At 30.6% G+C, this 10,913-nt stretch overlaps 1 protein-coding gene across 2 annotated transcripts; it reads right to left on the bottom strand.

Annotated features, from left to right (window-relative positions):
• Window positions 1-7,129: 7,129 nt before the first annotated feature.
• On the bottom strand, window positions 7,130-10,493 carry LOC105140582 (glycerophosphodiester phosphodiesterase GDPD1, chloroplastic-like). Of its 2 annotated transcripts, XM_011047459.1 has the most exons (7): window positions 10,244-10,487; window positions 9,974-10,158; window positions 8,625-8,684; window positions 8,224-8,505; window positions 8,037-8,132; window positions 7,748-7,944; window positions 7,130-7,624 (listed from the first exon to the last, which is right to left on the bottom strand). In XM_011047459.1, the coding sequence occupies exons 1-7, from the start codon at window positions 10,338-10,340 to the stop codon at window positions 7,390-7,392; spliced, it is 1,152 nt and encodes a 383-aa protein (XP_011045761.1). In that variant the 5' UTR covers window positions 10,341-10,487; the 3' UTR covers window positions 7,130-7,389. The 2 variants fall into 2 exon arrangements, with proteins under 2 accessions (XP_011045761.1, XP_011045762.1); XM_011047460.1 differs by lacking the exon at window positions 8,625-8,684 and having other exon boundaries at window positions 10,244-10,493.
• Between the last annotated feature and the right edge of the window lie 420 nt (window positions 10,494-10,913).

Genomic DNA, 10,913 nt, shown 5'->3' with positions numbered 1-10,913 from the left:
GGACGCGCAGTTGGTGTTAGGTATACACCCTAATATGTTTAGGTCGATAAAGTACGTCCAAACTCATTTTCACCTCTAATGGGCTCGAGCACCTTACCTAAGCCCAACACTCGTTAAGGAATTTTTATAGACCTCACGCGAGTCCTTCAACATTTATACTGATCTAATATGTATTATTTTAAGTGAAATATAACTCAAAATATTACAATGGTAAAATTTCACTTCAGCCCCTCCTTTACACAAAAAGATAAGATTTATAAGTTATAAATACACCATGAATCCTTCAAGTTAAAGGTTCATAATCCTTTCATTCTTTATTACATAAATATTTTCAAAGAATCTCACTCTAGAATATTATTGCATTTTCTCTCTGTAAATTTATTGACTTTACCATTGGAGAGTCTTCATATCCATCAAATAAAACTTTTTACATGTACCAGTTACCAATCACCTAGCTTACTAGGCATTATCTACTACTACTACAACTATCAATTACCTCCCTTACCAGACATCATCTATTACAAGTTATCAATCCTCTAAGCTTTTTATATCAAGTCATCAAGTACCTTAACTATGGAAAATAGGTCAGATTGCTTGAACTAATAAATCAACTAATCATCCAACATATTAGCTTTATTCCTAAACATATTGGATTTTAAAACTCATGTTAAATGAGAAGGAACTTTATTGCTCCTTCTAATAGTTTAATTTGAAAGGTATGGGCAGCGGAAGAAATGAGGGTTGTGTTAAGGCTTCTTCTTTTTTAATTTGAAAACAAAGTTATGATATTTAATATAAGGGTTTGCAATGGTTTTTTTTAATAAAAAAGTTATGACACTTAATATAAGAGCTTTTTAGTCATTAAATGAAAAATAATAACAAACATTTAAATAATCAGATTTTTTAGAGAATATTAAGTGTTAGTGTGTATATGAAATTTATAATATAAAATATAATTTTTCAAACAATAGCTGGACCAAACTATAAAATATTAAAGGTAATTTTTCCTATTAATTAATTATTCTTAGGATAATGTTTTACTTGATTCCATCCTTGTTTGAAGAACTTTATAGAGAAAGTGTAATTACAAAGCTATTGTGAATTGATATATTTGCATTTAAGGGTGTTGGTAATTTATATGACACATGTATGTTAGAAAATTCACATTATTTATAAGCCAGGAAAGTAAATTCTTTTTTTTTTTGTTTAATGATACTTTTTAGTCTTAAACTATTGGGATTGTGGTGCATTGAGACATGTATTATTAATCTGGATGATTTTATTTTCTAATTATTATATTTTAAATGAATACTTCCATTTGATTTAATCTTTGTATTGCAATCATTCGATATTTTGTTTTTTGCATATTTTTAAATATTTAATTTTTAAGATTAAAAAAATGTTTGGCCTTAATTTTGTTTTTGAAAATAGAATGAATTTTTATTAGCATATGTAACCATTTTTTACTTACAAATCTAAAAGTTCAAATACTTTTAATGAGTTTGGTCAGTAATAATAAAAAAATCAAATAAAAAAACCTTTTACACAAAACATGATAATTCAAGAATAATTTTAATCATCTCTTTCATAGATTAGCATTTAAAAATTATAATTTTTAAAATTATAAATTGAATGATTTTGTCAATCAATTGATAATTCTAGAGATAATGATTCACCATTGTAAAAATTAAATAATCATGTTTGTATGGAAAACTAAGTACTTATTACAGCATTGCTAATTGATGGATCAAAGTATTTCATCTATATTATTTTTTTCTGAACCTAAGTTTAAAAGGTTAAAGATAGGGTAATAACCCAATATATTTAGGTTTTATAGAATGTCAAGCTTGTGTGACATAGTTTAGCTTGCTTCTAAACCTAATATTCTTTAATTCAGATATACATTGAACCCAAATCCATGTAGATTTAATGAGATATCATACCCAATATCTTTGGGCTTGGGATCATTCCAGGTCTAAATGTGTATGGAAATGAAGATCATTATAAGCTACATATTAGGTCATGAGGCTTTGTTTATTTATTCTTTTGGCTTTTAATATAAAATATTAAAAATTGAAAATAATCATCTTCTTACACCTCTAGGTATAAAAGTAATTTAAGGTCTATTAATATTGTGTATGAAAAATTTATCTTTCATTAATATTGTGTAAGATATACTTATCTTTTATTAATACTATCAGGAGGAAATGACACTATAATCCCTTTATTCAAGCAACATGACAAGGTTCAAAAGCTATATATATCCCCCTTCACCACCCAGGAAAAAGGTTTATGTTTGTTTTTATTCTCTAAGTATTCAGACTCTTATTCTCAAAGCATTTATCATACACAAACAAGAACAAACATTGTTATTACTTAAAGCTCATTCTCTCATTTATCATAACCTTTTATTAAAAATAATTAACTTTATCATCGAAGGATCCTTAAACCTTAATAAAAAAAAGATTGTTTTGCATGTGTTAGATCTTTTACCGGTAACCATAAACTTCATGAACTCTAGAATTTATCATGCTCTTATTATTACAGCATTTATACTTTTATTTTCAAAGCATTTCTTATATACAAACAAGAACAAATACTCTTATTTTTATAATTTAAAGTTCATTCTCTCATTTATTGTAATTTCTTATTAAAAATCATTGACTTTATCATTAAAGGATCCTTAAACCCCATAAAAAAAAATTGTTTTATAGGTGTTAGATTTTTTATCATTAACCATAAACTTCATGAACTCTAAAGAAAATAATATTAACATGAACATGTGATTATCCATTATCTCAATACTTAAAACCTCATTTCTAAGTATAATGAATTTTAAAACATCATTAGTTGGCACAATCTGTGAGGAACTATTTAAAAAGTCATCAATTGTTCTCCTTGAACTTGTTTTTGACATTTTTAATCACTATCAATGGCAAATAACAAAGACACTTCTAGAATAGAATGTGTGATAGCCTTCCCTTAGATATTGAAAGGCAATTTGGTGTACCCTATATTTGGCAATAACCTCCCCCACCTAGCTCCTCTTAGTCATCCAGTGCCTCTTAGAATGAGCATGCATTATAAAAGTCTACCAATGACAAACAATGGTTAAAAATAACAATGATAAACTAAAGTAAATGATGAAGTTAGACAATAAAGTTTCTTACATTGAAGCAAGTTTCTTACATTGAAGACTACTTGTTTAGTAAAGGTTGGATGATGGTTGTAAGTTTTTTACTAATCAGAAATCCTCAAGATGTTTAAAGAAATGGTAAGAACCCTCTCTAAATGCTTCAACATCTCTAGGCCAATATCTCCAAAGCCATACCTCTTACAAATGACAGCTTTTATAACCGACCTTTACTCCTCAATCAAGGTATTAAAGTAAAAAGAGCTTGACTGAGGACGAGGCTAGCAAAACCATCCTCAAACCTCTCTCCAACTTTCTTATAAGCACCTTAAACAGATGCCCCAACAATTAAAGTCTCTGTAGGTGAGATTAAGGGTGAGGGCATTAGGATTATCAATATAGAGGAAGTATTTACAGTTGAGGCTACATTGCTAGTATCCACAAAGATAGAGACCTTTTTTTTTCTTTTAAAGCAAGCAACAACACCTACAAGTACTTTAGGAGCAGTCAACTATGCTTGACCCTTAACCAGGGGAGAAGGACTCCCTCTAACTTTGACTTCTACGGGGGTGGTAGATCTTGCCATTGTTTCCTCGAGAATAATGTCATTACAAATAATGATTCATCTATATTGATGGGGTTGTGCTCTATTTCTTCTCTAATCATGTCACAACTCAAATAAAAAAATAAAAAACCTCTACTTAATGTAGCTAAAATCTCCTCTATAACCCTTAACAAAGTTTCTCCTTCTCTTTTAGCTATTAACCTTGCATAAAAGAAATTAATATTTGAACTTAGATGTATAAAAACAAAATGATAAAGAGGTTGTATACTTTACAACATGGCTTGGTAATGCATTTTGGCCATTCTATTGACATTGTATTCGGTTAAAACCGACATTAATGTAGCATATGCTTTCTTTTTATTTAAGTTTAGATTAGTCATATTGTTCAACTCAATGAAAGGTGCTCTCTAATAATAGATACAACTCCAGATTTGTTGTCACATATAAAATAGACATGGGTGGATAGAAAGCCCAAAGACCATGTTTTAAAAAATACATATAACATATGCAAATTCCACTTCTATTTATTATAGATCATATATTTTATACCTTCAAAAGAGATCTTGAAGGGAACAGGGTATATTAAATTACCAAAAATCAATTTATATGTACCTTTTGTTGCTTCTAGATAAGAAAGATAAAGGAATTAATTCAAGACCTTGCATTAACAGGAAAGTATTCATTCCTTACTTTCGTTTTTAGGTTTTTAGCAAAGCAAAGAGACTATTATTGTTCTAATTGTTATCAAAACTATTCAAGAATCTACTAGGGTATTTTCAGAAGGAGGAACCAGATTAGGTTGATCTCATCTTTGGGGTTGACTAGTCCATTATACCTAATTATCAGTCACTTCACTCTCTGTTTATTGACATGCACAAGCTTGCCTTGTAAAGTCCCCTTCATAAATCATATAGGTTTATCAGGGAAGGTAAAGAACTAATGCATATCATTATCACCATCAGTGTTAGGAACTAGATGTTAATGTTCATGATAGGCTCGATTCTAACAAGCATGAGGAACTTGTCAAAGACAACCAAAATTATCTATGCAATTTGATACAGCTGGTCTGGACCTAACATGTAATGCCTAAACACTTCCCTTACAAACCATTGGAGAGGAAAGGAATACCCAAGCTTATACATGCATATAGGGGTTGTAATTTCAAATTGTCCTTAGACAAAGCCTAAGGTTGCTTTGCTAATCTGTTTAACCCTTGTAGGCAATTGAGGTATATACTCTCCTGGATGCCAATCATTAACAAATGTCATTTTCATTTCATTTAAAATGATAGGGGCATCGTTCTTAGAGGCTTGAGGTAGCTTCTCTTTCCTGAGGTTCCTTAGAAACAATAGTGGGTTCATCGATGATGAGAACTACCTTCCATATACCAAAGGTGGACGCTAGAGTTTCATTCCCTATAGTTTTAAGGCCTAATCTAATGAACCATTATCCTCTACTGCTTCCTCTGGTTTCTAGTTGAAACTTGAAATCAACACTAAATGAAAAAATACCTCTACTTATAGGGTCAGATCTGAATTTTTTAGGGTTTATTTTTTTGGTAAGGAAAAAAAGAAATTTCCAAGTAGAAAATAGCTAATATGACAATTTCTCTTGAAAATAGAGTGAAACTTGCTTAATAAATATATTTTTATAAAAAAATTACAAAAAGAAAAAAATGAAAGCAAGAATGGTTAAGATTATAAAGGAAATAACTTTTCATCCTCACCATTAGATGAATAACATTTCATATTGTCATTTTATTTCTTAAGAGACCACTTTTAATAAAGATAAACCAACTAGTCATCCATTTCAATAAAAACAAGCAACCTGATCATAAGAATCCCAACAATTTTGTTTGAGACAATCAAATCTTATAGAAAAGATAAAAATCTCTTATTAAAGGTGATAACCTTTCAAATTTTTATATATTCAATGCATAAAAACTTAAGGGCTACTAATGCATCAACATATTTTATATGGAGAAAAGAGATATTAATAGAAATTAAATTATAATTTCTATTAAAAATTAAGAGAACTTGACGATTCACATATCATTAATTAATTTGTGCAAAAAACCTTAGGTGATCCAATCTATTTATCTACCTATATATACATAGCATTTTGAAGAGCAACAATAAGTAGTTGTAACTTTGTATTGCGAATTGTTTTATGATGAAACTTAAGAGTATGGATAAACTGAGTGTAATTAAACTCATTTATGATTCTTTTTTTGTTACGAATAAAATAACTGATATTATATAAATTCTTCTTCAAGCTAAATGCATGTTTAAGAAAAATTAATCAGCAAGGCATTTTAGAAAACAAAATATTATGGAAAATGATTGTTAAAGTTGAATAATTAGTTCAAGTGGTTCCTGTTCTTCTTAACTGTATTTATGCCAATAGAACCACCAATGCAACCACCAAAAACCTAATTATCACTAAACAATGCTATGTCGAATAGCCCTAGCTCACCTCCTTTATCTAAGCCTAGATCACATGCATTATCTTTTCTTTTATGCCCAAATCCCCAAAGGTCAAGTGGCCTTCCATGCCATATTTTCATTGGAATCCAATACTCTCAAGTGCAAGCCCCTCAAATTAACCACATTTAAAAGATCAATAGTCCTTGATTAAAGGCCAGTGTCATTGTGTTTCTTGTCAGTGTTTATTGCTCATTTTTTTTTTTTAGTTCCAAAGACCGAGCAATAATTTTTTGTATGACCCAATTCACTTATGTTGGCATAAACAACAAGGGTTAATTTTTACTTGAATACATTGAGTCAATTTGAATATGAATGATTTGTCTAAAATTGATTACAGCATAAAAAAAGGAGCTTAGTCTTGATTGATAAAATTCAGAATCTAAAGAAGGCTAGTTTCTAATTCTTGATTTCTTTGCCCATTGCAGATGGGAGGAGGAAATTAATGTAACGCCCTTTGCATTGCCATGGTTAGACATGATTTTTTTTTTATTTTTTATGGTCAAGTAAATGATTTAAATGAGTGATATGAAGTGAAATTTGATCATGTCTAGATTAATTTCATTTTTATAATTTTGTACTTATAAAACATTTGGTAAATTTTGTACTTATAATTTTATCATGTCTTGATTAATTTGGTAAAATGGTTTTATAAATTCATGATTTAGAATTTAATTTGAGTTGAGTTTTAATTTCAACCAAAACAAAATTAATCAATTCAAATTTTATTTACTCACAACTCGGACAAATTCAATTCAACTTCGATTATGTCAATATAAAAAATGGTAAAAAGAATTAAAAAAATACATCATTCTGATAAAAAGAAAAATGATTGATTTAGGATTTAGATTGAACTAAGAACACAAATTGATTCACCGATACAGATCTTTCTTCAAGTCAGACCCCTGAGCCAGGCTGCAAGAGGCTTCAAGCAAAAAAACTGACGGAGGCCATGTAACAAGAACTCCATATTGATGGGAAGTAAACAGATAAAACTAAATACAAGCCCCCTGTTTTGGGGATCAACAGCTAAAGAAGATTCTTTTACACATTGATAAGCTGGAAAAGGCAGCTGCCTGTGATATCATTGCGGGGGAGGGGGGGGTCATCGTCAGAATGGTAGAAGAGATGAGATTTTTTACAAGCATAAAAAAGGAGGTACCAAAACTGCCAACTTCTAGTGAAATTATACAAAAAAGGGCATGGGATTAGTGCTGTATCAATTCTGGAATGAGCTTCAAAAGAAATGAAAGCTCCCTCTGTGAGAATTTGGGCTTTGATTTCTCCTCCATCTCATTATGCCCTTCTGCTAAACTCTCTGCTTCTTCCACCTTTGATGGCCTTATCAGATCAGATACTGCCTCAGTGATCTCTTGAACCAGATCAACTATCACTCCATCGATACCCATTAAATGTTGTATGTAAACAGCTTCTGATACATTACTACAAAACCAAAAACAATTAGTACCTTGACAAGGTTTGACCTTTGATTTTTCTTGGATGAAATTCTTTTACCAAAATCGCATAAAATAGTGAATTTCAAAGTCAGAAAATCCAAATACTTACTTCAATTTTCCATAAGTTACAAGTGAAAGCTTGGCATCCTTGATCTTGGATACTGCCCCAGGGTTTCTAAAAACCGCTTTGACCTCAGACACAATCCCTTGCAAACCTCCCTCCAAGCACACCTTTATAGCCTCCTCTAAGGAATTTCTCCTTACATCATAGAAAATCTCAACACCCCCATCTGTCAAGAAGTAAACCTGTAATGCAATAAAAAAGAAACCAATCATCAATACAAGATAAAGAGTACCATGCTTACATAAATAACAAATAATCAAATTTAACAACTTACAGGGTAGGTGCTCTGCAGTTTTCTGACGAGCAATGCTGCATCAGGTTGGAATGATGAGAAAATAATAGGCCTATCCTTACCATGATCAAATACCACCTACACCACAAAATTAATGCCCCAATTAAGAAAAATCTCTTGTTTAAGCTAAAAAAGGGGCCTTGATTAGCGAAAGGTCGTCCATGTATACCTGCAAGATGGCTTGAAGAACACGAATGAGATAATCTTGTTGGTAGACAATGTGATTATCGAATTTTAGTTCAATGTTAAAGCCAACTGAAGGCTCCACTTGTTGAAACGCATCTTGCAAAGTGCACAATGAGTCATCTTTCTCGACATTCCACTCTACTATCTTCCCATCTTTTGTTTTCCTAACCAAAGATTTGCCTGATTTTCCTGCTTCTTTTTGGGGTCCATAGCATAGGAATTCAGACAGGGAAAGTTCTGTCACTCTCTTCTCGAAAATGATGCCCTGAAATTGCGAATAAATTCATAGCTTCAAAATTATTTATGTTTCTAAATAATAAATTGAACCCACAAAATTTTTAGGTAGCCAAAAATAGAGATTCCGAATGCATTGGAGACACTTACATTATCTACAGAGAGGATGAAGTCGTCATGGAAAATGACTGGACAATCATCTTTTGTGACCTACAAAAACGACAATTCGTTTTTTCACATTTTCTTGCCTTTGTCTCTCATCCAGCTCCATACTTTTATTTTGAATCCTATTTCTATTTTTTTCCAGAGATAAAAGATAATACCATGCAAAAATAAGCACAATCAGTTCCTTATCCTCCCATCATTAAATTTAAAAAAAAATAAAAAATAAAAAAACGAAATAGGGTTTCACAGTGCGCCACGTTCACGAGCTTTTTATATTTTTTAAGGTATTTTTATATAAAAACAAGTTAAAATTTGAGTTTTTTTAAAATAAAATAAAAAAAACTCAGCCTCGATTTCCTGTTCAACGAAGGTAGTAAAAAAGATGCCGCCATGGACAACAAGTCTGATCTAAAGTCAAGCATGCTTGGCCTATATTTAAAAAAAAAGGGTCAAATATCCATACAAGCCTAGCGATATCTCAAGTCATGCTTTCTCGTCCAAGCATGACTGGGCTTAACTATCCAAGTCATTCTTTAATTTTCTTTTTTCTTTTTTAATTATTTTTTTAATATTCTAGATTAACATCCTTATTAAATAAAATAATTATAATGATATTTTAAAAGGTATAGGATGATAACATGCTTTTCAAATAAAATTAAACGTTTTTTTATAATAACGTAAGCAACTATTTTATGAAAAATTATACATGATTCTAACATGTAGAATTTAAAAAAAAAATCAAGAATATTCAATAATAATAAAATATCTATTTTTTAGATTTTAATTGTGCATTTTTTTATACAGCTATTTTTAATTAATTATACCTTTATTTGCATATATTTTGTTTTTTATTAAAACTTATTTTTCAAATCATTCAAAAAGATCAGGTTGTGAATAAAAATTATAAGTTTCTATATAACAAATCAAAGAAAATTTCTAGATAAAATTTCATAAGAAACCCGCAAGGTGAAAGGTCTAAAACTGTACACGGCAACCAATAACTAAGAGATCTCAGTGATTGCGTCCCGTCCCAGATAGAGGGAGATCAAAATCTATTTATTTTTATTTAAAATTATTTTTTTATTATTTTGTACTTATTCAAAGAATAAAAAATATAGATTATTTTAATATATTTCTTAACCACCCTAAGTGATGATACCATGCTCACAAACATCAACTCGACGTAAAAGAAAAGGAACTTAAATTCCATTGTTTTCCAGAAAAAGAAAAAAACACACAAAAAAAAAAAAGGGAATTCCCAGCAAGCACAGAAACAAGATTTTCTTTCCCTTCTTGGAACGAAATAGGAAGAGAAAAGATGCTGAAAATTATACCTGAACATCGAATTCGATGAAATCAATGGGGTGTTTAGCAGCACTATTAAAAGACATAATGGAGTTCTCTTTAATAGCTTTCATCCTACGATCTGTTGATTGCAAAATATTCATTCCATTCCCTCTGTGCCCAAACACCAAAAACTTTGGTGTCTTGAACGTAGCTTCTCTATTCAATTCAACTCCTGCAAAAAAAGAAAAAAAAAAACCAAAATCCACATCATGGAACTCCAAGAATCAATAAAAAATGCTCTCCTTCTGCCAATTTACCTTTGGAGAAACGAGTTGAGTAGAGAGAAAGAGAGGCATTCTCAGGGACGTGGTCAAGATTGGGAACATCAGAGACATGAACAGCTTTAAGAGCCATAATAACTGATTAGGTAAAGAAAATAGGATTTTTGAGATTGCTGTGTGAGGACAAGGGATTGGAGAGGGGTTTATATATTTGTGGGGAGGAACGGAAACGGAAACGGAGACGGAGACGGAAACGGGGTGGATGGATCTCCACGTAGAATATTCCACTCTGCGCGTTATTATATCCTCTTGGATATTCCAAAAATCCTCTGCTTATTTCCTCTGTCTTAAACCCTTTTCGGTTTATAGTCTTTGTCAAAAGTTTTTTTTTTTTTTTTACTGATTAATTAATTAATGTGTTTTTATTATCTTGTTTCCTTCCAGCGGTGAGGATTTAATGGCTCCCCTTTGTGAATTAATTAGGTGAGACGAGGAGCATTTTTTTAATTTAATGGGAGAGTGACACGTAGCATTCTTCCATTCAGATTTATTTTCTAGACAAGATTCAATTTTTCCTTTTTTTAATAGGGAAATCTTATGGTCTTTAAATCCATAAATAATTATAAGTATATGGCATTTTACAATTTCTAATTTATTGAATCATTTTTTTTTTAAATATTGTCTGCTTTAATAAGTGGACCAATGG

This window comes from Populus euphratica, unplaced genomic scaffold, assembly GCF_000495115.2.
Source record: "Populus euphratica unplaced genomic scaffold, PopEup_1.0 scaffold116.1, whole genome shotgun sequence".
Taxonomy (NCBI): domain Eukaryota; kingdom Viridiplantae; phylum Streptophyta; class Magnoliopsida; order Malpighiales; family Salicaceae; genus Populus; species Populus euphratica.
The sequence above is the reverse complement of the archived record's forward strand: the minus strand, read 5'-3'. Positions and strand labels throughout refer to the sequence as shown.

Bases quoted from the DNA above. Each gene is read 5' to 3' on its own strand.
- LOC105140582 (XM_011047459.1), bottom strand. From the start codon at position 10,340: ATGGCTCTTAAAGCTGTTCATGTCTCTGATGTTCCCAATCTTGACCAC. The intron at 8,685-9,973 runs GTATAATTTTCA...TCGTTTTTGTAG, and splicing joins TCATCGAATTCGATGTTCAG to GTCACAAAAGATGATTGTCC. The intron at 7,625-7,747 runs GTAAGTATTTGG...TTGGTTTTGTAG, and splicing joins GTAACTTATGGAAAATTGAA to TAATGTATCAGAAGCTGTTT.